This window comes from Papio anubis, chromosome 1 (genome assembly GCF_008728515.1).
Source record: "Papio anubis isolate 15944 chromosome 1, Panubis1.0, whole genome shotgun sequence".
NCBI classification, from domain to species: domain Eukaryota; kingdom Metazoa; phylum Chordata; class Mammalia; order Primates; family Cercopithecidae; genus Papio; species Papio anubis.
Genome location: NC_044976.1, coordinates 18357666 through 18385495, shown reverse-complemented (window position 1 = coordinate 18385495; position 27830 = coordinate 18357666). Strand labels below are relative to the sequence as shown.

At 48.8% G+C, this 27830-nt stretch overlaps 1 protein-coding gene across 2 annotated transcripts; it reads right to left on the bottom strand.

Moving 5' to 3' along the window:
* On the bottom strand, window positions 1–26043 carry PLA2G2F (phospholipase A2 group IIF). 2 transcript variants are annotated; one of them, XM_009200862.4, is made up of 9 exons: window positions 26005–26043; window positions 25505–25832; window positions 11107–11174; window positions 10722–10847; window positions 10029–10081; window positions 6656–6800; window positions 5577–5686; window positions 1909–2075; window positions 1–591 (listed from the first exon to the last, which is right to left on the bottom strand). In XM_009200862.4, exons 4-9 carry the CDS (start codon window positions 10835–10837, stop codon window positions 376–378), a joined length of 807 nt encoding a protein of 268 aa, XP_009199126.2. In that variant the 5' UTR covers window positions 10838–10847; window positions 11107–11174; window positions 25505–25832; window positions 26005–26043; the 3' UTR covers window positions 1–375. The 2 variants fall into 2 exon arrangements, with proteins under 2 accessions (XP_009199126.2, XP_017813303.1); XM_017957814.2 differs by lacking the exons at window positions 11107–11174; window positions 25505–25832; window positions 26005–26043 and having other exon boundaries at window positions 499–2075; window positions 10722–10977.
* Window positions 26044–27830: the final 1787 nt, after the last annotated feature.

Below are 27830 nucleotides of genomic sequence, written 5' to 3'. Positions count from 1 at the left end.
TTGAGGTAGGAGGCCTTTATTCATTTGAGCAGGGGAAGCCAAGTCCTGTGGAGTTTCTCTGGGACCTGCAGCATCCGAAGCACCTGGGGTGAGTGAGGGCGGGCAGGACCCCTGGGCAGCAGAATCCCATCGCCAGATCCTGGCCTAGACTTTCCGTGGGACAGGGGAGGGTGTGTGTGCGGGGAAGAGGGGTACAGCTGGGAACCTGCATTCCTCCCAGCCAGAGGACCATGGCCAGCAGGAGGCAGCGGTGTGGCGTGGGGGGTGGGGGACGTGGGCCCCTCCCACACTGACTGTGGCGTTGGGTGGCAGTGTCCTTGTCTCCAAGACTGGGGCTCTGGAAACTGCCTCTGGTGAGGCTTCCTGTCCTCTTTTTCATACGTGCCCCTTCTGCCTCCTTCTCCACCCTTCCTGGCTCTCCCTCCCCAGTGACAATGGTACCCCAGGGACACTGCCAGGCAAACTTGCTGGCGGCTGTTGAGTCCAGGCGGAGGATGGCCTCAGTGGTCCTTGGGCAGGTGGGGCTGGCTCCATGGAGGCCGCTGACCCTGAGTTGAGGTTCGGGCAGGTAAGGAGGAGGTTATGGTGCACCTGGAGAAACAACAGTGCTGGGGGCCGCAAGGCCGTCCCCTCTACTTCAGCCCCAGCTGCACGCCCCACACAGGAACCCAGCGCCATAAGGCCCTGCCCCCCAACTCCTCTGTGCTGCCTGGAGGCCCCTCCCTGCTGGCGGCTGTCACTCACCTCGTCTCTCCATGCTCCCATCTTCTCCCCTCTCCTTCACCATCCTGTTCCTTACTGCCTTCTAGAAGCTTCCATGTAGCCTCCTACCTTGACCCTCTTCTAGAAATTTCCAGGCAGCCTCCCGCCTTAATGCTCTCCCTGCTTACGTTTCCCTCTTCACTGAGGTGGGTCTCAGCCCTCAGCCTCTTCCCCACCAATGGGACTTGTGACGCCTGCCCACAGCCCAGGGAGAGAGGGTGTGGGTCCCCCTCCATTGTTTTGGCTGCTGTTCCAGGTGCAGGCCAGGAGGGCAGTGTCTGTCAGGGACCCGGAGGGCGGGGGTAGAGGCGCTCCTCAGACCCACGTGGTGTGGCAGGGCAGGGTTGGGTGACATGCATGGGTCGATGAGGGGCACAGAGAAGACTTGCAGGTTTTGGAGGCCACATTTTCGTGTGTCCCCATATTAGCCTGTGAGGTGTACCTGGGTGTGTGGCTCTGTCAGTGCCCAGGAGCCTGCTCAGAGGCTGGACTTCGGGGCTGGGACGCTCAGCACTGCACATCCCCTAGGGTCTGAACTGGACTCATGGCCACCTCAGTGAGGGCTGGGGTGGGGCACCTGCTCTGTGAGTGGGGCTCGAGAGAGCCTCAAGCCCAAAGTAGCCACCACCCCAGGCCATCCTGTGGGATCAGCTGAGGGGCTCCCGGAACCCAGGTTTCGTGACCAGCAATCTGCCTTCCTGTGATCTTGGGCCGAGGATGCACCCAGCTCTGGACCTGGGCTGGCAGCTCAGACTCTTGAAGGCTCCGGGGAGTCAAGCTGGCGCCAGCAACAGAGGCCCCACTCAGAGGCCCCTCTTCCTCTCTCTCGGGTCTTCCCAGCCACCCTCAGGAGAGACTCCTACAAGCTCCATGCCTCCCACCCAGTCCAGAACCAGCGGCAGGATGCACCCATGCTTGGGGCTGGGTTGGGCTGGGAGAGTCAAGACCCAGGCCTTCCTGAGTCCTCTGGGGGCTGAGCCCTGGCTGGAGAGCTCCAGGGGGAGGCAGCCAGCAACCTTTGGGCTCCCAGCCTGGCTCCTGCCCTCCCTGCTCCTCATCTGATCCCCTCCACCCGCTCTTCTCTCTCAGACCTCAGAGGCTTTAGGGAGGGGTGGGGGACGCCGGGGATTGGTAACTCTAGGTGACCTCCTCAGGGGGTGGTTCATAGATGCTGCAGTTGGGCGTGGGGCCCTGGCAGTAGACATTGAGGAAGCCGCGGTACTCCTCTCGGTACGTCTGGTTCATGAGGCACAGAACCACGTTCTTGTCACACACGCATGTCTGCTTGTCACACTCTGTCTTGTTGAGGTCACCTATAGGGGGATGGGGGCGGCAAAGGCTGTGGATGAAAGGGGCAGTGGCTCCCCCAGGACCACTGCTGGGGAGGAGGAGCACACAGACTTGGAGAACCCAGTGGTCCTTGGAATGTGTTCCCCGGGTGGCAGGACCAGCACCACTCACGGGCCCCACCCTCCTCCTGCAAGGTCAGCAGCTCTGGGCTGGGGCCCAGCAGTCTGTGTTGTAACAAGCTCTCTAGGTGACTCTGGTGCATAGTAAAATTAGGGAACCACTGAAGCCCAACACAGTTATTGCATAACTGGGGAAACTGAGCCCCAGAAAGGGGGATGGGTTTACCTAAGTCACCCACAGAACTAAAGCACCTCTCACACCCCCAGGCCCGTTACTTCCTGCCATCCCAGACCTCTTCCCTTCAATCACAGATTCAAAGAAAGCCCACTGAAGAGGGAGTTATTGCCGGGCATACTGGCTCACGCCTATAATCCCAGTACTTTGGGAGGCTGAGGCGGATCGCCTGAGGTCAGGAGTTCGAGACCAGCCTGGCCAACATGGTGAAACCCCATCTCTACTAAAAATAGAAAAATTAGCCAGGCATAGTGGTGGACGCCTGTAATCCCAGCTGAGGGAGACTGAGGCAGGAGAATCGCTTGAACCCTGGAGGCCGAGGTTGCAGTAAGCCGAGATTATGCCACTGCACTCCAGCCTGGGCAACAAGAGCCAAACTTTGTCTTAAAAAAAAAAAGATGGAGTTATTGGTAAGAAATGAATGGGAAAAACACTTGTCAAAAGCTTAGTCAACGCCTAAGAGCCTAGCACATGCCTAATCCAGGGCAAATGCTACTGTTGTTTGTCCCTGTGCTGTTGTTATAATTAGTAGATTTCAGGAATCATCCTCAGGTGCACAATAGAATCAGCTGGAAGGTTTGCTCCAACTAAGACTGCTGGACCTCACCCCTAAGTGTCAGATTCAGTAGGTCTGGGTGGGGCCTGATAATTGGCATTTCTAACAATTTCCTGGGTGCTGCAGCTGCTGCTGTTGCTGGTTCAGGGACGACCCTTTGAGAACCTCCAATTAGCTTGATCAGTCTGCAAACTTTTCGTACTTTCTACCAACAAAATCCTGTCTCTTAAATGAAACTGTGTAAAGAAGGCTGGTGCATCAGACAGCCCCAGAAGAAGTTGCTTAATGATAAAATACACTGAAGTACCAGCTGAACCTCTCAGGAACTGTGTGGCTATCAACTCTCAAGGCCTCTGGCTCCAATGGTCCGAGGGATCCCCCAAACCCAGCATGAAAGTCACTGCTTTAAGTTAGTCCGTTACCCCTGGTAGGTGGTGGTGGGGGGAGAATCTCTCTCCTCCAGCTGCTTTAATAGGGGGGCATCTGCTGTCTCAGGCCAGCCCCTCCACCTCATGTTTGAACAGCAGAACATGAGGACCACAGAGATCTGGGCTCCCAAGGGGTCCCAAATTGCACCCCAGTCTCCACTAGACTCCTTCCCAGATGACAGGAGATGTGAGTGTCTTTGCAAAGCCAGCATTGCTTGTGAGCAACAACTGGTAGTACCAGGTAAAGACATGGGGGCAAAGAAGGCCCAGTGGCTGCTCACAGGCTGGGCCAGGGGGGGGTCCTGCCTCAGAGAGGGGCACAGAGTGGAGCAGGGCAGGGAAAACTGGGCACTGCTACCTGGATGCCACTTGCGCTTACCTACATGTCTCAGTTGGGAAATAGCCACAGCAAGTTCATAGTAAATGAGGGAACACACCAGGCCAGGTGCTAATACCTTGGATCCCTAGAAACACTGGGCGTCCTGGGATGGAGCCACCTCTGCTGGTGGGGTCCGAGTGACAGAACCAGAAGAGAAAGAGTCTGCTCTGATCCAAACCCCTCAATGGACCCATGAGTGAGGAAACTGAGGCCAGGCGGGGAAGGACCTGCCCAGGGCTACACGGAGCGAGGAGATGGTGACAGAACCAGAGTTCAAACCCAGGTCCCCCGACTCCCAGGCCAGCATGCCTCAGAGCTTCCCTGCAGAGCTGCAGCCTCAGAACCATCTGGGGAGCTGGCTGAATGCCAAATTCCTGGGCCCCACCCACACCCACTGAATCAGAATCACTCAGAATTTGGGAGACGGGAGAATTGGGATGCCAATTCCAGGACTGGAGCCTCAGAGCACCTCAGGGAGATGTTCTCGAGCCACAGCTAGGCTGGTCAGATTTAGATTTAGCAAAAAAAGCAAAACCAAAATCAAAACACAGGATGCCTGGTTAAATTTCAATTTCAGGCTGGGCTGGCTAGTGGCTCATACCCATAATCCCAGCGGACTCTTTGGGAGGCAGAGGTGGGAGGATTGCTGGAGGCCAGGAGTTCAAGACCAGCCTGGGCAACATAGTGAGACCCCATCTCCGCAAAAAATACAAAAATCAACTGTGCGTGGTGGCACTTGCCTGTAATCCCAGCTACTCGGGAGACTGAGACAGGAGGATCACTTTAGCCCTGGAGGTCAAGGCTGCAGTGAGCTACAATGGCACCACTGTACTCCAGCCTGGGCAACAGAGCAAGACCCTGTTTTAATTAATTAATTAATTAAAATTTCAGGTAAATAGTACATGTTTGGCTGGACGCGGTGGCTCACACCTGTAATCCCAGTACTTTGGGAAGCCGAGGCGGGTGGATCACGAAGTCAAGAAATCAAGACCATCCTAGCCAACATGGTGAAACCCTATCTCTCCTAAAAGTACAAAAATTAGCTGGGCATGGTGGCGTGCACCTGTGGTCCCAGCTACTTGGGAGGCTGAGGCAGGAGAATCACTTGAACCTGGGAGGCAGAGGTTGCAGTGAGCTGAGATTGCGCCACTGCACTCCAGCCTGGTGACATAGCAAGACTCCTTCTCAAAAAAAAATAAAATAAAATAAAATAAAAAAAGTACATGTGTTAGTAGAAGTATGTCCTAAACATTTCATTTTCTATAAATATTAATTAATTTTATACTAGCATTTAGTTTTGAGTATCAATATGTCCCATGCAATATTTAGGACGTATTTAATATTAAAACATTTTTATTGTATATCTAAGAAATGAGTTTCACTAGGCAGCCTGTATTTCTTTCTTTCCTTTTTTTTTGAGGCAGAGTCTCACTCTGTTGCCCAGGCGGGAGTGCAGTGGTGTGCGATCTTGGCTCACTGCAACCTCTGCCTCCCAGGTTCGAAGTGATTCTCATGTCTCAGCCTCTCCAGCAGCTGTGATTACAGGTGTGCGCCACCACGCCTGGCTAATTTTTGTGTTTTCAGTAGAGACGGGTTTTCATCATGTTAGCCAGGCTGGTCTCGAACTCCTGACCTCAAGTGATCCACTCGCCTCGGCCTCCCAAAGTGCTGGGATTACAGGCGTGAGCCTCCGCACCCAGCCGGCAGCCTTTATTTAATCTGGCAAGCCTGTCCACCATCCCAGCACAGCCTGGTGGAACCAGCCACTCCCTTCTCCAGGGGCCCAGGTGACAGGGGAGGAACTCACTGCAGACTATCTCAGTGTTGTTCTCGATGGTGTGATCATAGTGGTCCACATAGGGGTGACAGCCCTGGTCAAAGAGTTTCTGGTAGCAGCAGTCGTGGGCGTGGCAGCACCTAGGGAGCGGCAAAGGTGAGTGGACAGTCATGGCCAGGCTGGCCCATCTCCCACCAGCAGAAACCTCTGATCATCTCTTCCAGTCTCTCACAGGTCAAACATTCTAACTGAAGCCCAGAGAGGGACAGTTACTTGTCTGAGGTCACACAGCCAAGCAGAGCTGGGGCCGGTACCCCAGGTTCCGATCCTCACAGCTTCAGCTTTGTGGCACCTGCCAGGCCTGCCCACCCTAGGACACATTCTCCCCTGTGTCTTTGTTCTATCCACAGGACTCCCAGCTTTCCCCCAGAGCCCTGGCTGCAGCTGTGGGAGGGATCAGGGGCTGCCTGGGTTTACGTCAAGGTTGGAGGAGCGTCGACTGTAGGCAGAGGCTACCCCTGGCAGTGCCTCATGGCCAGGGAGGGACAAAGGTCTGGAGTTGTCAACAGGGACTAGTAGGATGGGGGACAAGAAGCACAGGCAGTGTGGCTGTCCCTCACCTCTGGGGGAGTGAAGTCAGCTAGTCAACATGCATTTATTAAGCTTTCTGTGATACAAACTTGGTGCTGGCTGCTGTTGGGGAAATAGGAGGAGAAGACAAGCCATGGTTGCTGGGAGCTCCCAGACTGATGGAGGAGGCACGGTCCTGTCTTCCAGAGCCTCCAGCCTGAGGTGGGCATGGGTCACAGCCCTTGCCTTTGTGGGGTGTCAGCTGTATGACTGCTCTACCACAGTCAAAGGTCCCTTCCTAGAGAGAGGAGGGGCTGAAACACTTCCAAGTCCATGACCTTGGAGATGGACAACAGAAAGCGCCCAAGACAGTTTGGAAAGAACATAGTCAAAGACCAGGCTCCGGTCACCAACTCATCAAAGAAGCCGGATCCCTTGGGGAAAGAAGGTCTCCCCCTCTCAGGGATGGAGGGCAAGTTCAGTCTGACCTTCAGCTGTCCTCATTTGGCCCCTGACAGGCGCCCAGGTCTGGTACCTACCAGTCCACCTCATCCTTCGGCTGGCCACGGCCCCCCAGCCCACAGTAGCAACCGTAACCCACGAAGGACAGGATGGCGTTCCTCCCCGTGACGGCCTCCACCATGGCCCTCAGGTTGAGCAGGCTGCTGTGGGCTGTGGACAGAACTGCAAGAGAACCAAGGGGGTGATCTGAGCCTCTGCCCCATGGCTGGCTGCTCCCATCCTCTCTCATCCTGAGAGTCTGGTCTGACCATCCTCTCAATACCTAGGGTAGGTGGGAGAAGGAAGGAGAAAGCAGGAGAGGAAGCTGGGGCAAGAAGGGTGGGCAGCTAAGCAGGAGGAAAGAAATCTACAAGATACCATGCATGGTGTGCACCCACATCCCAGCAGTAAGCCCTGCAGCCCCAAGAAAACAATGCAGGTCATCCTTGCTGGGGGCTTGCTCCATGCCAGGTACTGTCCCAAGCTCCTTCCGTGCATGAACCCATTGAGTGCGCACTGCAACCCTATGCACGCTCTTGTTATCCCACTACGTCGATGAGAAGACTGAGGCCCAGTGCATTTCGTAACTTGCTCTAGGTCCTATTGTCAGAAAGCAGTGGAGACAGAATTTGGACCCAGGCAGTGAGGGTTTTGCACCCACACCCTCTACCACTTGGCTGTACACACTTCTCAAGGGGGATGCCCAAGCGCCTGGTATGCTGGAGGAGGCTTCGCAAAGGCCACATGATGTTAGCAAGCTCAGGGGGTTGATTCTGGGTCCCTTCCTGGCCTCTGCCTCCTGCCTCTGCCCTCCTGGGGGCCTCAGAGTCCCCACCATGATCCCGGGGCTGGTGCATCTCAGGATCAATCCAGAGACAATTCGGTGCTCTGGTCGTTAATGAAGAAACAGAAAAGCCTTTGTAGTACAGGCTGATACTGGCTGGGGGTAGAACGAAGGAAAACACTCTCCCCACACACATACAGAGGGAGAAATAGTGCAAGGACACTCCCTGCACCAGCGAAATCAGCTTCATGGCATCTGCCAGGCCAGCCCACCCCAGGACACATTCTCCCCTTGCCACTGCTTCTCTCTGTCTTGCAGTCTGTGCCCGTGCAGTGGCTCTCTGAATCGCCTGCGCTGCCTCTGCACATCCTCCTGGATGCAGCACTGGGTCCACACGCCCAGTCTGGCACCTACAGTCCTTACCTGGGGGAAGCTGCCCTACGCGCACCAGCAGGAGACCCAATCTATCACCATTTTATGGGTGAGGAAACTAAGGCTCAGAAAGGTGCGGGCTTGCCCAGGTCCCACAGGCTGGAAGGGGCAGAGCCCAGACTGCCCGGGGTTTGTGTGCTCTGGAGCTGGGAAGCTAACCACAGAGCAGCACAGCTCTGCCTGCTTCCCCCACCCCAGCCATTCCAGCTGCAGTCAGCATGAGGGGCCTAGCTCAGCACCCTTCCTGCTGCTCTCTCCATGTCCCCACCCTGCTCCCCAGCCTGAATGAGGAAATGTACTGGGAGAGGGGAAAGTCAACAGTTTCAGAAACTGGTGGCTCAGGGGAATCCCAAAGGCCACTCTTGCTTGCTTCCAGAGACATGGTATCCGACATCTCTAACGACAGGGAACTCGCCCCCTCAATGTGTCTTAGTGGGAAGAGCATTGACTCTGGAGTCAGACAGACCTAGGCCAATAACCAAGGCCAGCTGGGACTCCCTGGGGCTCTGTTCTCCCATCTGTAATATGGGAGTAACAATCTCAACCATGAGAGATCAGGCAGGCCAGTGCCCTGCTTGAGGCTTGGCACATACTAGCAACCTCTCAGATTGCAATTCCCAAAGCAGAGGATGGGGATAATGATGCCCTCCTTGCAGGGCACCTTGGAGGTTGAAGTGTGATCACGAAGGTGTGTAGAGTGCCTGACCCCCACAGCACCTTGAGGAGGGACCCAGCCACTGTGAGGCCCTGGCCTCCTCCCCATCCACCCCTGGCCTTGTAAATGTTACCCTGGGGGAGGGGGCACCTCCAGTCCCTGGGACCCCCTGACCGGCAACTCCCATGTGGCAAGAGAAGAAGAGCAAGAAACCTACGCAGCCATGCACAGGGTGCACACACACACAGACACACACACACTCATCTCACACACATTCACACACCTGCCCACGTCACACTCTCCTCTACACACCACATACACTTGCACACACACTCACCCCCAGACACCTCAAACTCACCTACACTCACCCACACACACCTACCTGATAGACACACACACACGTACCTGATACACACACACATACCGTATACACACACACATACCTGATACACACACACCCATACCTGATACACACACACACTTGCACACTCACACCCTCGTGCATTACAGATGCACTCACATACACAACGCAGGGGCCCGGCCCAAGGCCACATCCACACTGACAGTCCCAGCGAAGGAATCCAAGTCCGCATTCAGTGGGGTTGAAGGCTCTGCCCCTAACCAGTGGCTTGGGCTGAACTCAAGCGGTCATCTCCTCAATAACAGGTCACTTTGCCTGAATGCAGCCAGCCCTCTCTCACGTGGAACCTTATTTTGGTTTTTGGCATTTATTTCTTTTCCTCAAGCCAGGCTGTGTTCTGGTGAGGTTTAACAGGCTGCATGAAAGGCCAGCGAGAGGCCCAGCCAATGGTCCATGGAACTGGGACACCTGCCACATGAATGATGCTGGGACGAGTGGTAGGGTCAGGTTTGTGTCGAGAGCCTCACACAACAATCCTATGGGGGGCTGCCCAGAGCCATGATACCCTGGGTACCACCCCCAGAAAGAAGCCCCTGACCTCCCACCACTCTGCAGTACACAGACACCCACCCTACACACACACACACACACCCTTCTGCAGATCTGTGCACCCTACATCCGTAAGCACGCTCTGGAGACACACACCCCAATTAACACACGCTTACACGAAGAACACAAACGGGCTTGCACTCAGGTGCCTACAGTGTCACATACTTTATAGATGCGTGTTGCACACATAGACATCATCAAGTGCTCAGGCACACCTACACACACATAGGTACCTGCGCCTGTCTGCACACAAAATCATTAACTCCTGTCTGATGGACACACGCTAATACACACTCAGGTACACAAATGCCCAGCCAACACCAGCATTTTATGATGCTTGCTCAGCCCTGCGCCCTGCCCCCTGGGGCTCATAAAAGCCTGTTTACAGGTGGCTGGAGGGGTAAACAACCCCAGAATTGGGTGCAGTCTGCTGGGCTGAGCCAGGAAGCAAAGCCCAGAGAGAGGAAGGAACAAAGGCTGATCAGTGGAACCCTAACTCAGGCGCCCAAGGTCATGGGAGACAGGCCAGGAGTGGGAGAGAAGGAGGAGCCCCCTGGAGTCTTTACTCACCACTGCTGGCAAGGATGGCCACGGCAAAGAACTTCTTCATACCCAGGCTAGACCTGAGGGAGGACAAAACCCGGAGCTTGAGTCCATCCCCTTCACCCCTGGCAGTGCTGGACCTGCTGCTCCCTTCCTGAGCCTCATGACAGGTGTCATCAATGATGTCCCTGGATGTCCTAGTTGCTGCTCCTAGTGCTGTCATCAGCACCTGCCCAGCCCCTCCTGGAAGAGCACACCCCAGATGGCAGAGCCAGGAGGCACGAGTACCTCCTTGCCCCCCACTCTGGCAGGAACCCCCTCTACACATCAGCTCCAGGACAGGAAGCCCACTGTCTCAGGCCGGACCTCCCATGCACACACTAGGGAGTCCTGGAAGGAAGTCATGTGACCCAGCCTAGCAGCTGGGGCTTGAACCCAAAGTCAGGAGTCCTAGGTCCCTGGATTCTGGTCCCAGCACCGCTTCCAAAATGTGTGGCCTCAGCCTCCCTGGGCCACATGAGGGTTGTGGCCTCACTCTCCCTGGGCCACATGAATGCCACGTGAGGGTTGACTAAATGATCCCCATTTAGTGCTGGAAAAGTAGTGACCATCTCAGCCCGCCACGCAGACTCTCAGGACAAAGGAATTCTAGGAACCAGTCCCTCACCCCTGTCCCTGCCTCTCCCTGGGGGATTCCATCTCAGGGTAGCAGGGACCTACCTGGGGGTTCTTGAAGGACAGGAGGCTCGAAAGCATGGGTCCCTCCACCCAGAGGAGCATCTATCCAGCATCTTCTTTTTGAACGCTTTGGGGTTGGCCTGCGCCCCATCTGCCATGTTCCGGGTTCTGGGGGGCCAGCAACATAGGTCTTGAAAGGTCTGAAATACGCTCCAGAGGCTGCGGGGAGCAGGCTCCAGCTTCAGGCTGCCTCGCACACTGGCAGGGGAGTGCCGGGGCAATGCCCCTGGGCAGGAGGCAGGTGACACATGCCCTAGAAAAAGGAGGCTCCAACTCCTCCTCCCACCCCCACAGCCCTGCCCACAGCCAGTTGGTACAGTCCCCACCCCTGGGTGCTCTGGCCTGCCTGACTTGGGGGTTTACATACCAGATAGGAGAATCGGCCTTCCCCATGCATCCGAAAGGAAATTAGCCCAAAGGCCTCTCTTTCCCCATCTGAAAGATGTTAAAGATAAAACATCACTCAGTGACACTTGTTGAAGCATGAAGCACAGTAAGGCAGGCTTTGTTCAAAGGGGCCATGGGGACATGTGTAGGGCCATGGCAGTGGGTTCTGCAGTGGGGAAGAGAGACTGGACTCAACGGCAGATACAATAAGAAAAGGCAGGAATTCATAGCCAAGGAGCAGGGTGGGGTCTGAGGATGAAAAGTTAACCAGAAGACACATCAGGGGTCGTGGGGGGTTGGGAGACTCTGGCTAAAGCGATCCCCCAGGATTCCTGCTGAAGGCAGGTGGGTTCCTCAGACATTACCTGGGGGCCATGGAGGACGAGAAACCCAATCAGATATGGAGGACAACATTGGGGATTCTACCTAAACCAACTTAGCACGGTTGTGACATTGCCAAATTTGCCCTCGTAGGGGGCACAATTATCTGAGGGAGAGCCTTCGGGGCCTGGGCTTTGTCAGCACCGTTTGCCTTTTTTGAAGGGGGGTGGTGTGTATGAGAAAGATGGGACTGGAGAGAATCCAAGGGAGTGTGAGCTCTGGGAGCCCCTCTCAGGGCTGGGTCACCTGGGCTGAGCCTGGGGGTTTGAGCAGTCGCACTGATAAAAGATCCCATGCCAGCACCCCCACTTCCCTGCTGTGAGGCCTTGGTAGGAGAACTCCCTTCCCTGGTCTCTGAGTTCTCAGCTGTAAGTGCACATAACAAGGCCTCACCGAATGAGGATGATGTTCATACAAGTTGGGTGTCATGTGTCATGTGGTGAGTGGGGGCAGGTGTAGGTGCCCAGTTAAAGATCTGATTGTTACAAAGTAGAGGCCTAGGCACAGCGTAGTCACTCACACCTGCAATCCCAGCACTTGGGAGGCCAACACGGAAGCTTTGCTTGAGGCCAGGAGTTTGAGACCGGCCTGGAAAACATAGTGAGACCCCATGTCTACAAAAAACTGCAAAGTAGGGGCTGACCTCCAGCCTTGGGGAGAATTGAGATACTGGGAGGAGACAGCAAGGGAGGCAGAAGAAGAGGACTCTTGGAAGTTGACATTGCAAGTAATCCCCTCACCTTCAAGTTGCCCCATCTCTCTCAGTGTCCTCGAACCTGCCAACAGGGGCAGAAGAGACCCCTGGGGCTTCCCTTCTTGCCCCTAGCTTTGCCAGCCTCCTCTTCTGGCTATACCAAACCACAGTCCACATGTCATCCCCGTCACCCAGCCCCTACCCTTCCTCTGCCCAGCTTCCTCTCTGTGGATCCAGGTCCGTCTCCTCTCCAGGAAGTTTTCCCGGAAAAAACCCACTGCATCCAATCACAGGTCCTTGCATGGGAGGGTGTTTATTTGCATTTGGTGATGCATTCCAAAACATATACAGGTGTTGCTAACTGTATAGGTTTCATGTTTTGGTTTATGAATCTTGACACTTCCTTCAGACTAGGGATCCTGGAAGGAAGGGGCCTTTGTTTCTTCCAAAAGCCTAGGGCTTCCCCCTTGGGACAAGGCTGCAACTGCTTCATCAGACTGGGAGTGATTGGAGAACAAGACTAGTGTCTGCCTTCACTTGTCTGCACAAAGTTTGGCTTCTATCTTTGCCTCCATTTTCACAAACACCACTTAATGATGTCACCACATTCCAAAGAAGGAAGAATGGAGAAATAAGGCCCAGTACGTCCAAATCCTGAAGATACAGCCTCCAACTTGCAGATAACTAGAGCCACTCCGAGATAGGTCGAGGAGGCCAAGGCTGGGGCCGGGGACCCCTGAGAGCCTCTGAGCAGCATCACTGCTACTTTCTCAACTGGAATTCCCACCGGCCATGCTGGTTGGGCTGGTCTTCAGAGAGGCTTGATCCTTGAGGAAGAGGACGGGCTCTTCCCTTTCCTTCTACCCTCCCCCTACCAAGCTCAGGGTGCTCAATAGCGAGTCAATAATAAACTGGTTGATCCAGTAATTCCACTTCTGGGACTGCAAACCAAATGCCAACTTGAGTTGCTCCTAGAGACAGAAAAGGGACACTGAAGGGGTGTTTTCTTGATGCTCCCCCCACCCCATTAGAAGCAACTTAAATTAGGGGTTCGTTAAGCAAATTATTAGTCATCCATCCATAATCATGTTTTCAAATAATATTTATGATACAAAAAAAAAAACCACCCTGTACTACAAGGTCATAGCATTTTCAAAAAGGAGTTGGTGTACACAGGTATAAATATTTTCTAGAAGGATGCAATGTAAAAGCATTAGTAATGGACATCTTGAGACAGTGGAATAACTGGTGGTTTTTATTTTTTTATTTGTAATTTTTGGTATTAAAATGAGTGTAAGAATACATTCAACAACTACAATAAAATGGTCAATTTCCTCAAAAGACACAAAGTCACTCAACTGGAAATAGCTGTGTATCTATGAAAGCCACTGAATGCATAGTTTAAAACCTTCCCACAAACAAACTCCAGGTCCAGATGGCTTCACTGGTGAACTTGACCAAATACTTAAGCAAGAAGAAACACCAATTGTATTAGTTTGCTAGGGCTACCATGACAAAATACCACAAATGGAGGGACTTCAATAACAGAAATTTATTCTCTCCCAGTTCTGGAGTCTGGAAGTCCAAGATCAAGATGCTGGCAGGGCTGATTTCATTCTGAGGCCCCTCTCTGTGGCTTGAAGATGCCACCTTCGTCCTGTGGCCTCAAGTGGCCTTTCCTCTGCGCATGCACATCCCTCGTGTCTCTTTGTGTGTCTAAATTTACTTATCTTATAAGGACACAAGTCATGCTGGATTAGGGCCCACCCTTGATTCCACTTAATCACGTCTTTAAAGGCACTATCTCCAAATACAGCCATATTCTGAGGTACCAGAATTTGAGGTACCAGCTTCAAATTACACATTGGGCGGGGGGGGGGGGGGGAAACAGTTGAGCCCATAACACCAATTATACACAAATTCTTCCAGAAAATTTAGATAAAGAAAGTGCTTCCCAATTCATTCTACTAAGCCAACATTATTCTAATACCAAAACCAGATAAGGACGTTACAAGAAATGAAAACTACAAGACTACGATTCCTCATCAACATAGATAAAAAAAATTCTTAACAAAATATTGGCAAACAGGCAAATGCTGGTAAACAAGAAAATATACCATGACCTAGTGGGGTTTATCCCAGGAATGAAAGATTGGTTTGCATTAAAAATCAGTCAATGTAAATATACCATACTAACAGACTAAAGAAGGAAAGCCATATGGTCATCTCAACAAATTCAAGAAAACAAAACAAATGCCATTTGACAAAATCCAGCATCCATTCCTGATTTAAAAAACTGTCCACAAACAGACAGAATGGAACTTCCCCAACTTGAGAAAGGACATCTACGGCCGGGTGCAGTGGCTCACGCCTGTAATCCCAGCACTTTCAGAGGCCGAGGCTGGCGGATCACCTTAGGTCGGGAGTTCAAGACCAGCCTGTCCAACGTGGTCTGCAAAAAAAAAAAAAAAAAAAAATCAGCTGGGTGTGGTGGCACAGGCCTGTAATCCCAGCTTCTCAGGAGACTAAGGCAGGGAAATTGTTTGAACCCGGGAGGCGGAGGTTGAAGTGAGCCGAGGTTGTGCCACTATACTCCAGCCTGGGCGACGTCTCAAAAAAAAAAAAAAAAAAAAAGATAAAGGGCATCTACAAGAAACCTATGGCTAACACCAGGTTGAATGGTACAAGACTGAATGCTTTTCTCCCAAAGATTAGGAAGAATGCCCACTCTCATCACTTCTATTCTATATTGTACTGGTGATTTCAGTTAGTGTAACAGCCAAGAAAAGAAATGAAAGGCCTTCAGATTGGAAAGGAAGAAGAGAGTTGGTGTCTATTGGCATCAACATAATAGTCCATATAAAAAATTCTGTAGAAGCTACAAAAAAGCTACTGGAACTAACAACTGAATTTAGCAAGGTTGCAGAATATAAGATGAAAATATGAAATAGTTGTAATAATTGTACTTCTACATACTAGCAATGAGTAATTGGACACTGAAATTTTTTAAAAATACATTTACAATAATATCCAATGATATGAAATATTTAGGGATAAAATTGACCAAAACATGGATACTTGTGCATTAAAAACTATAAAATGATGCTCAGAGAAATCAAGGAAAACCAAAGTAAATCAAGGGATATGTCATGCTTATGAATCAGAAGGCCCAATAATGTTACAATGTCAATTCTTATTTGCTCTGTAGTCAGTGCACTCTCAATCAAAATCCTAACAGACTTCTCTTATAGAAATTGACAAATTGATCCCAAAATTCATATGGAAATTCAAGGGATCTAGAATAGCCAAATCAACTATAAAAAGAGTAACAGTATTACAGGACTTATACTACCTGATTTTAAGACTTATAAAGTGGGCCAGGTGTGGCAACTCACACCTGTAATCCCAGCACTTTGGGAGGCCGAGGTGGGAGAACTGCTTGAGCCCAGGAGTTCAAGACCAGCCTGGACAACATAGCAAGACCCTGTCTTCACAAACAAACAAAATAAATTAGCATGGCTTGGTGGCACACACTTGTAATCCCAGCTACCCGGCGGGCTGAGGCAGGAGAATTGCTTGAGTCTGGGAGGTCAAGGCTGCAGTGAGCTATGATTGTGCCTTGCATTCCAACCTGGGTGACAGAGGGAGACTCTGCCTTAAAAAAAGTTACTGTAATTGAGATAATATAATATTGATATAAAGATAAATAGGTCAGTGGAACAGAATAGATGATTGAGAATCAGACTTACACATGTGGAAAATTTATTTTTGACAAGGATGCAAAGGGAAGTTCATGGAGAAATAACAGAATTTTCAACCATGTTGCTAGGCCAACTGACTATCAACAGAGAGAGAGAGAAATAGAAAGAAAGGGAGAGAGGAGGGGGAAGAGAAAGAAAAAAGACAGAGAAAGGGAGAAAGAAAGAAACAGAGGGAGGGAGAGAAAGAAGAAAGAGGATGAGAAGGAAAGAGGGAAACAGAACAGGGATCAGGGGAGGAAGGAAGGGAGAGAAAGACAGAAAAGAAATAAGAATTTCAATTCATACCTCTAACCATATACAAAAATTAACCAAAACTCATCATAGTGCAAGGGTGCTAAGACAATTCAATAGGGAAAAATGGTATTTTCAACAAACATTGTTGAGATAACTGGATACCCATATGCAAAAGAATGAAGTTGAACCCCTTCTTTACACCACATATAAAAGAATGAAGTTGAACCCCTTCCTTATACCATATACAAAAGTTAACTCAAAATGGATCAGAGACCTAAATGTAAACTATAAATCTTTTACAAGCCTGGGCAACATAGTGAGACCTCATCTCTGCCAAAAAAAAAAAAAAAAAAAATGAGCTGGGCATGGGCATGTTGGCACATGCCTGTAGTCCCAGCTATTCAGGAGGCTGAGGTGGGAGGATGGCTTGAACCCAGGAAGTTGAGGCTGCTTTGAGCTGTGATGGTGCCACTGCACTCCAGCCTGGGCAGCAGAGTGAGATTCTATCTCAAAACAAAAAAAAAACAATGAACTTTTAGGCTGGGTGCGGTGGCTCACACCTGTAATCCCAGCTCTTTGGGAGGCCAAGGCGGGCTGATCACTAGCGGTCAGGAGTTCGAGACCAGCCTGGCCAACATGGCAAAACCCCATTTCTACTAAAAATACAAAACATTAGCCAGGCATGGTGGTAGGTGCCTGTAACCCCAGCTACTCGGGAAGCTGAGGCAGGAGGATCACTTGAACCTGGGAGGAGGAGGTTGCAGTGAGCCAAGACTGCACCACTGCACTCCAGCCTGGGCGACAGAGCAAGACTCTGTCTCAAAAAAAAAAAAAAAAAAAAAGAAAGAAAGAAAGAAAAAAAAAAAAAGAAGAAGAAGAAAAGAAAAAAACAATAAACTTTTAGAAGAAAACATAGGACTAAGTCTTCATGACACTGAGTTAGCAACGGTTTCTTAGTACACCAAAAGTGCAAGTGACACAAAAAAGATAATTTGAACTTTATCAAAATGAAAAATATGTGTGCTGCAAACTGTACCATCAATAAAATTAAAAAAAAAACAGAATGAGAGAAAATATTTGAAAACCATATGTGTGATAAGGAACTCGTACCTAGAATACCTAAAGAGCTCTTATAACTTAGCAATAAAAATATTACAACCCAATCTTTAAAATAGGAAAAAGATTTAAAGACATTTCTCCAAAGAAGATAACCTTATGACCAACAAGCATGTGAAATGATGCTCAGCATCATTAGTCATCAGGGAAATGCAAACGAAAACCATAATGTGATACCACTTCACACCCACTAGGATGGCTGTGATCAAAAAGACAGATGATACCAAGAGTTAGTGAGGAGGCGGAGAAACCAGAACCCTCATACATTGCTGATGGGAATGTAAAATGGTGAAGGCACTGTGGAAAACAGCTTGGCAGTTCTTCAAAGCATTAAACATGGAGTTACCCTAAGACCCAGTAATTCCACTCCTCGGCATATACCTGATATGGTTTGGCTCTGTGTCCCCACCCAAATCTCATCTTGTAGCTCCCTTAATTCCCACGTGTTGTGGGAGGGACCCAGTTGGAGATGACTGAATCATGGGGGCAGATCTTTCCCGTGCTGTTCTCATGATAGTGAATAAGTCTTATGAGAGCTGATGGCTTTAAAAAAACGGGAGTTTGCCTGCACCAGCTCTTTCTTTGCCTGCTGCCATCCATGTAAGATGTGACTTGCTCCTCCTTGCCTTCCACCATATTGTGAGACCTCCCCAGCCATGTGGAACTGTAAGTCCAATAAACTTTTTTCCTGTACAAATTACCCCGTCTTGGGAATGTCTTCATCAGCAGCATGAAAACGGACTAATACAATACCAAGAGAAATGTCTCTATTTTAACACTTTGCATTTTTAACACTTTCGCATCCACACACAAAAACTGTACACTAATGTTCATAGCAGCATTATTGATTATAACCAAAAAGTGGAAAAAACCAAATGTCCATGGACATTTGGTTGATGAATATGGTATATCTATACAAGGAAATATTCTTCAATCATTAAAAGGAATAGAGTAGTGATACATGTTATAACATGGCCAAACCTTGAAAGCACTATGTTAAATGAAAGAAACCAGTCACAAAAGTCACATTATCACATGATTTTGCTCTGTGAAATGTCCATAGTAGGCACAGCTGCAGAAACAGAAAGTAGATGATGGTTTCCAGGGGCTGAGAGAAAGGAGTGTGTGGTGACAGGGATTGGGGAATGACTACTGATGGGTAGCGTTTCTTTTTGTGGTATCAAAAGTGTTCTAAAATTAGAATACTTGCAAATAGTTGTAAATGGTTGCAAAACTATGGATACACACACACACACAAAAGCCCATTGAATTATACACTTGAAATGAATGAATGATATGGTATATTAATATCTCAATAAAGTTTTTTTTTATTTTGTTTTGTTTTTGTTTTTGTGTTTTTTGGTAGAGATAGGGTCTTGCTATGTTGCCTAGGCTGGTGTCTAACTTCTGGGCTCAAGCAATCCTCCTGCCTGCCTCGGCCTTCCAAAGTGCTGGGATTACAGGTGTGAGCCACCATGCCCAGTCAATAAAACTGTTTTAAAAAGTAGAATATATTATTCAACCTTAAAAAGGAAGGAAATTCACCATACAGATGAATTTTGAGGACATTGTGCTAAGTGAAATAAACTGGTCGGAAAAGGTCGTGATTTTACTTACACAAGGGACTTAGTCAAATTCACAGAGACATGAAGTAGAATGGTGGTTGCCAGGGGCTGAGAGAAGGGGAGAGTGGGGAGTCAGTATTTAAAGTGTACAGAGTTTCAGTTTTGCAAGATTAAAAGAGCACTATGGATGGATGGTGGTGATGGTTCCACAACAATGTGAATGTACTTAACGCCACTAAACAGTACACTAAAAAATGGTTAAGATGGTAAATTTTATGCTGTATTTGCCACAATTTAAAAAATGAATATTTAAAAAATGGATCATAGACCTAGATATAAAACCTAAGCTTATAAAATTTCTAAAAGAAAACCAGGGAGAAAATTGTTGTGACCTTGGATTAGGCAGATTTCTTAATATAACACCAAAAGCACAACGCATAAGAGAAAAACAATCAGTAAAGAGGACTTCATAAAAATTTACCTTCAGGCCGGGCACAGTGGCTCATGCCTGTAATTTCAGCACTTTGGGAGGCCAAGGTGGGCGGATCACCTGAGGTCAGCAGTTCAAGATGAGCCTGGCCAACATGGTGAAACCCCATCTCTACTAAATACAAAAATTAGCCAGGTATGGTGGAAGGTGCCTGTAATCCCAGCTACTCGAGAGGCTGAGGCAGGAGAATCGCTTGAACCCAAGAGGTGGAGGTTGCAGTGAGCCGAGATCACACCATTGCATTCCAGCCTGGGGGACAAGAGGGAGACTTCATTTCAAAAAAAAAAAAAGAAAATATAACTTCTGCTCTTTCAGACATCCTGTTAAGATAGTGGAGGCTGGACACGGTGGCTCATGTCTGCAGTCTCAGCACTTTGGGAGGCCGAGGCAGGAGGATCACTTGAGCCCAGGAGTTTGAGATCAGCCTAGCCAACAAGACAAAAACCTGTCTGTACTAAAAATACAAAAAATTTAGCCGGGCATGGTGGCATGCACCGATAGTCCCAGCTACTTGAGAATATGAGGCACTAGAGAATCACTTGAACCCAGGAGGTGGAGGTTGCAGTGAGCCGAGATAACACCAGTGAACTCCAGTCTGGGTGACAGAGTGAGACTCTGTCTCAAAAAAAAAAAAAAAAAAAAAAAAAGATAATGGGAAAACAAATCGCTGAATGGAAGAAAATATTTGCAAAGCACATATCCAATAAAGGACTTGTATCCAAGATATAGAAAACCACTGTCAATACTCATTGATAAGAAAATAAACAACCCAATAAAAAATAAGCAACAGATTTCAACAGACGCTTCACTAAAGAAGGTATACAGATGGGCAAATTAGCACATAGCATCATTAGTCATCAGATAAATAAAAATTAAAAACATGAGATTCTGCTGAGCACCTATTAGAATGCTTACAATTTAAAAAGACGGACCAAATCAAAATTTAGTGAGGGTGTAAAGCAACAGAAACTTACCTACACTTGTGGTGGGAAATGTAAAATGGTACAACCACTTTGGAAAACAGTTGGGCAATTTCTTATAAAGTTAAACATGCACTTACTGTATAACACTCAGTCATTTTACTCATTGGCATTTACTCAAAAGGAAAAAAAAAAGCATGTGTTCATACAAAGACTTAATTACAAGTGTTTATAACAGCCTCATATTCATAGTAGCCCAGAACTACGAACAACCAAGTGTCCATTAACTGAAGAAAGGAGAAACAAACTACGATGACTCCATCCAACAAAATACCATTCAGCATTAAAATTCAAGCAGCAACACGAATGAACCTCAAAAGCATTAGGCTAAATAAAAGAAGCCAGATACAAAATCCTACAAATTGTGTGATTCCATCTATTTAAGATTCTGGAGAGGGCAAAACTCACCTACAGTGACTAAAGTGGACCAGTAGTTGTCACTGGTCTGTTTCTGTCACTATCATGCAAATGCTTGACAAATGTCATATATTTGTAAAAATCCATGAAACTTCAAATGGATGTATTTTATTTTATATAAATTGTACCTCAATAGATCTTGTCTCAAAAAAAAAAAAAAAGAAAAAAGTTCTAAAATTAGATTGTGGTGATGGTTGCAAAACTGTGAATCTACAAAAAAAATTTTTTTATAAGAAACAATTTCTACATTTATAACAAAAATATTTAGATAGTGACCATTTCACCAAATATTTCCTAATCATTAAGCTGTTAACTCTGGAGAGGGACGCATCAAATGTCATTTTATGTGTTATGGAGTTGTTTTATGGAGGTGGAAACTGAGGCAGCAAGCTGGGAAGCCATGTGTCTCAGCCCCATGAACCAGGGAAGACCTGACTATAGGCGGCTCCCTGAGGACCAGGCCAGGTCTCCGAGCAGGTCTCTGTCCTGCAGGGATCGTGTGTGCATACCTGGGGTCCAACCAGAGGGGAGCAGATAGAAGAAAGAGAGCAATGACCTACCGGCTGCTCACCTCCTCCAGGAAGTCTACCGTGTATTCATTATTTTCTCTGGCCTCTCAACACCTGCATTAGTTTTCCAGCACCGCCATAACAAAGTCCCACAAACTGGGTGGCTTACACGATAGAAATTTATTTTCTCACAGTTCTGGAGGCTGGATGTCTGAGAGGAAGGTGTCAGTGGGGCTGGTTCCTTCTGAGGCTTCTCTCCAAGCTTGTTGGTGGCCACTTTTTCCCTGTGTCTTCACATGATCTTTTCTGTGTGCCTGTCTATGTCCTGATCTCTTCTTCTCATAAGGACACCAGTTATATTGGATTAAGGCCCACCCTAGTAACTTCATTTTAACTTAATCACCTCTTCAAAGGCCCTACCTCCAAATACAGTCACATTCTGAAGTATTGGGGGTTAGGAGTTGAACACATCGATTTGGAGTGGGGGACACATGGGCTGTGGTGCTGCCCATGACAATACCATATGGCTCCTGACTGTGGGCCTCTTGGGGGGAAAAATTAGACTTAAAGTGAGAAGAACGGGTTCTGGTCAGTCCTTGGTTAGAGACCCTTCTTTTTGGGATATCAAAAATGTTCTAGGCCTGGTGTGTTGGCTCACACCTGTAATCCCAGCACTTTGGGAGGTCGAGGCAGATGAATTGCCTGAGCTCAGGAGTTCAAGACCGGCCTGGGCAATATGGCAAAACCTCATCTCTACAAAAAATACAAAAATTAGCTGGGTGTGGTGGTGCATGCCTGTAGTACCAGCTACTTGGGAAGCTGAGATGGGAGGATTGCTTGAGCCCAGGAGGTTCAGGCTGCAGTGACCCGAGATTGCACCACTGTACTGCAGCCTGGGTGACAGAGTGAGATCCTGTCTCAAAAAAAAGAAAAAGAAAAATATTCTAAAATTAGATTGTGGTGATGGTTGTGAAACTGTGAATCTGCAAAAAAAAAAAAAAAAAATCCAAAAACCAAAAACCAAAAAACAAACAAACAAAAACCAACAACATTGAATTATACACTTGAGTGAATATCTCAATAAAGCTGTTTTTTTGTTTGTTTGTTTGTTTGTTTGGGGTTTTTTTTGAGACAGAGTTTCGCTCTCGTTGCCCAGGCTGGAGTGCAGTGGCACAATCTCAACTCACTGCAACCTTGGCCTCCCAGGTTCGAGAGATTGACCTGCCTCAGCCTCCCGAGTAGCTGGGACTACAGGTGTGCACCGTCACACCCAGTTAATTTTTGTATTTTTAGTAGAGATGGGGTTTCACCAAGTTGGCCAGGATGGTCTCGATCTCTTGATCTTGTGATCCACCCGCCTCAGCCTCCCAAAGTGCTGGGATTACAGGCGTAAGCCACCACGCCTGGCTGACACAGCTGTTTTTAAAAACAGATGATATGACTCAGCCTGAAAAATGAAGGAAATTCTGACGTATGCTACAACACAGATGAACTTTGCGAACATTGTGCTAAATGAAAGAAGCCAAGTAGAAAAGGAGAAATGCTGTATGATTTCACTTATGTCAGGTACTTAGTCAAATTCATAGAGACAGGAAGTAGACCCTGCAGAGCCCCACCAACTTCATCTGCACTTGGAAAAACAGTGCCCAAAATATAAAATGTGCTTCGACGAGCGAGAAAGATAGAAGGTTCTGTGCATGCCCAAGTGCTATTATTTCCTGTGGAGAGGATGGTGGACCCTTCCAGGCTAACCCTTGTGCCAGATCTCATGAGGCTGTTAGCCCCTATGGGATCATATTAACAGGGAGAAATGGCTCTGTACCACCCACGTAAGTCAGCCCGCTGGCCCTCCCAAAATAATGCCTTGCCATGTCAGCTGAGCATCTCCAGAAGCGTCTCGGGAGCCCCAGCTGCTCGTATCCCTCTGCTCTGCTCCCCTGCTCCCAGTGTTGACATCCACTCACCGCTACTCATGGAAGCCTTGGCACCTACAGAGATTGGGCCTACCCCAGGGTGCTGACCTTAGATTCCCTCAAAGCTGGAGACTCTTGAGGTGCCAGGAAAGTTGCCTTGCCTTCCAGCGTCACAGCCATACCACGCTCTGCACGGAAAAGGTGCGTGCCCCCAGTCCCATCCCACGCCACGGTGACACTCTATCACCTGTGCCTTGCATAGCCCCTCTTGGTGACCAGAGGGGTGCCAGGAGGTTCTATAGGCTTCTCGCTGCAGGACTCAGGCCAAACCCACCAGACAATTATCTCGCTGTCCACAGTCAGCCCTCCATTCCAACTCCTCAGGCAGGGCAACCCACTTCCACGCAAATCAGTGTGAGCCCCTCACCTGCACCCACCGGACAGGCCACAGACTGTCTGCACTGCCCAGGTCCCAACCAGCTGGAAAGGTGTCTGGTCACTCTGAGGACACTGTAAGTTCCTGGTGGGCAGGACCTTGTCTTGCTCCTTCATCTCTGCTCCCTGCACAGTGTGCTGAGTCTGGCTAGGGCTGGCACAGAGTAGGTGCTCAGGAATGTCCGTGGAATGGAATCATGTGCTGGGCTCCTGTGGGGCTTCCTGGAAGTGTGCTGTTTGCCTCCCATGAGCTAATACTAATAACAACACCACCCACCACCATTATTGAGTGTTTCTTCGGCACGAAGCACATTGCCAAGTGCCGTGCATGCCCTACGTCTAGGAATCCTCGTAACAATCCAACTAGCTGGATATTATCAGTTTTCCCTGCCCCGTGTAACAGATGACAAAACAGAGCGGGAGTCAGGATCCATGTCAGGTCTGACCCCCAGGCCTCCTTCTGGATGCCCAGACTCTGTGGCCTCCCACCAGATGTGGCCTTTATGAAGCAACAGGGGGCTGGGCTGGATCTAAACACAGGAAAGAACCTTCCAGCAATGACCGTCTGGAAGCTGCTGGGCATGGGGATTTCAAATGATTTTGAAAGTGCCTTCTTGTGACCACTGGCCCGGGAATCCCCCCATTGCATGTGACCAGCTTTGTGTTATTCCGAAACAAGACTCTCTGGGCTTGAGGTGCAGAAAGAGGGCAGTTTGCCCTGCCCCTTGCCTGAGTTTGAACCCTAGACTTTTTCCTCCTATTATTGGCCACTTACCATGTGACAATCATGCTACCTGTAATCATGACAAGAAGCCTAAAGGAGATGCATCACTGGTGCCATTTTCCAGATGGGAAACTGACGCTCAGAGAGATGAAGCACTCGGATCAAAGTAACACAGTTATTAAACTAGAAGCCAAAGACAGAGCTTTCTGATATCAAAGCTGGGGCTTTCTTTCTACTACATGACCTTAGTTGTTCATAATCTGGAAGGGTATCTGATAATCTGGAAGGGTGTCCAAAGGACTTCCTGCTGAAGTTTGAACCTAATTTTTTAAGAGACAGGGTCTCAGCTGTCACCCAGGCTGCGGTGCTGTGGTGCAATCACAGCTCACTACAGCCTCGAACTCCTGGGCTCCAGGGATCCTCCTGCTTCAGCCTCCTGAGTAGCTGGGACTGCAGGTGCAAGCCACCCTGCCTGGCTAATTTTTATTTTTTATAGAGATAAGGTCTGGCTATGTTGCCCAGGGTGGTCTCAAACTCCTGGCCTCAAGTGATCCTTCTGCCTCAGCCTCCCAAAGTGCTAGGATTACAGGCACTACAAGAAGAAATTAAACCATCATCGTCATCCTCATTATTATCATTCGAATGCATGGAAATGTAACATACATCCAAGAAAATGCACAAACCTTAGTGAACAGTGGGATGAATTATTGCAATGTGAACACACCCATGTAACCAACACCAAACAGATAACATCAGCAGCACCCCCTGAAGGAAGACCTCTAGTAACCCCCTCTAATCAGCATGTACAGCTGTGGGGAACTGCTGCCCTGACTTGTGAAATCACACATGAGCTTGACTGTTGTGGAATGTCATGGCAATGGAGTCTCTCTCACACGCTGTGCTCTTTTGTGTCTGGCTTTATTTTTCGTTCTATGCTTGTGGGATTCATCCATGTCCTCGTGTGTCACTGTGGTTTGTTGACATGACTCTACCGCCACGGGTCTCTCCATTCTGCTGTTGACAGGTGTTTGGGGGGATTTCAGTTGTTTAACCCACTTCCTTTGGTTCAGATGAAGAAAAGTGGGTCACTCTCCCACAAAAGCTAATCTCTCCCTCCTCCTTCTTCCCTGCCCTGGGGAAGCCCTTCTCCTTTGCTTACCTCCGATCCTGCAAACCTTTGGGAATTTGGAGCTTCATTTCAGATACGCTCTGGCAGGCTGTCATGGTGGATGGAATCCAGGCAATGGGACTCTTCTGGTCAATAGGGCTTTGTAGGGGAGGTCTCCTGCCACGGGCTGAGAGGATATGCTGTCACCTCACGGGGGTATTCTTAGGAAGTGAGAAAGAGGGTCCACTTTCTTCAGGTATGCGGTGAGAGTGGGGGCAGCCGATTTCTAGACTCTGCCAGCTCTTCTGGCTTCCACGACTGTCTATGCTGGGCGGGTAAGAGAATTCGTATGGCAGAGCTCCAAGATACAGTGAGTCATCTGTGGAATGGAGATTATGACAGTACCTACTTAGATTTATTATATGTGGAGTTCTTAGGGCAGTACCCCCAATACAGTAAGGCGGGCTCCAGCAGAGCTGTGGTCTAACCCAAACTCTGCCGTGTACCTGCTGTGTGACCCTGCTAACCTCTCTGAGCTCCAGCTTCCTCACCTGTAATATGGGAATAGCAGTGTCTTCTCCGTGGCTGTGAAAATCAAATGAGCTAAGAACTCAGGGCCTGACACACAGTAGAAACTCAGTCGGCAGTAGCTATTTTTAACAGAGTTTCCCCTCCCGGCATCTGATAGCTTCCTGCTCCCTTCCACCCTCCACCTTGAGAGCTTGCCAGGTTGTGGCCTAACAGTATCATCAGTGTTTTTCTGACTGTTGCCAGGGAAGTAAAAACACACAGACTTGCTGATGTCCCAAGAAACAACCAGGCCCAATAGATACTAAGACCTGCTGACGGGCAGAAGTAAGGGGGTTTCAAATTCACATAGATTTTCAGAGAAAGAAAAAGGCATGAAAACCTTTATATATTCATCCTCATTGTTAATTATTCAAATGCAAATTATATAATGCCTTTTTCTCTTGATACAAGGTATCGCTCTGTCGCCTAGGCTGAACGAAGTGCAGTGGCATGATCGTGGCTCACTACAGCCTCAAACTCCTGGGATCAAGTAATCCTTCTGCCTTAGCCTCCTGAGTAGCTGAGACTGCAAGCCCACATCACCATTCTTCTTCTTCTTCTTCTTTTTTTTTTTTTTTTTTTAAGAGATAGGGTCTCACTCTGTCACCTAGGCTGGAGTGCAATGATTTGATCTCGGCTCACTAAAGCCTTGACCTCCTGGGCTCAAGTGATCCACCCACCTCAGCCTCTCAAGTAGCTGGGATTACAAGCACACAAGACCATGCCTGGCTAATTTTTGTACTTTTGTAGAAACAGCTTTCACCATATTGGCCAGGCTGGTCTCGAATTCGTGGTCTCAAACAATCTGCCCACCTCGGTCTCCCAAAGTTCTGGGAATACAGGCATGAGCCACCACGTGTGACCTCCCAGCTAACTTTTAAATTTTTAGTGGAGATGGGGTTTCACCAAGTTGCCCAGGCTGGTCTTGAACTCCTGGGCTCAAGATCCACCCATCTCAGCCTCCTAAAGTGCTGGGATTACAGGTGTGAGCCACCACAGCCAGCCTCCAAAAATCTTTATGTCTTCTGACCCAGAAATTTCACTTCTGGAAATCTATACTAAAGAAACCATCAAACAATAGAAAAATGCCCAGTAATGACACAAACTATGGAATTAGTAGATGGAGGACATTGAAAGTTATAACTACAGTTGTTCTTTATCTTCGGGGGATACATTCCAAGACCCCCAGCGGCTGTCTGAAAGAATGGATAGGACCCAACCCTATATAGACTATGTTTTTTCACATATGAGCCATACGAATCTATGGTAAAGTTTAATTTATAAATTAGGCATGGTAAGAGATTAGTAACAACGACTAATGATAAAATAGAACAATTATGACAATATGCTATAATAAAAGTTAAGTGAATGTGGTCTCTCTTTCTCTCTCTCAAAATATCTCAGTGTCATGGCTGGGCGCGGTGGCTCACGCCTGTAATCCCAGCACTTTGGGAGATCAAGGTGGGCAGATCATGAGGTCAGGAGTTCGAGACCATCCTGACCAACATGGTGAGACCCTGTCTCTACTAAAAATACAAAAATTAGCTGGGCGTGGTGGCGCGTGCCTGTAGTCCCAGCTACTCAGGGGACTGAGGCAGAAGAATCACTTGAACCTGGGACGCAGAGGTTGCAGCGAGCCAAGACTGCACCACTGCACTCCAGCCTGGTGACAGAGAGAGACTCCGTCTCAAACACACACACACACACACACACACAAACCTCAGTGACCTGTATACCATAGGTCACTGAAACCATGGAAAGAGAAACTGCCAGGAAACTGATAAGGGGGAACTACTGTAGATTCTCA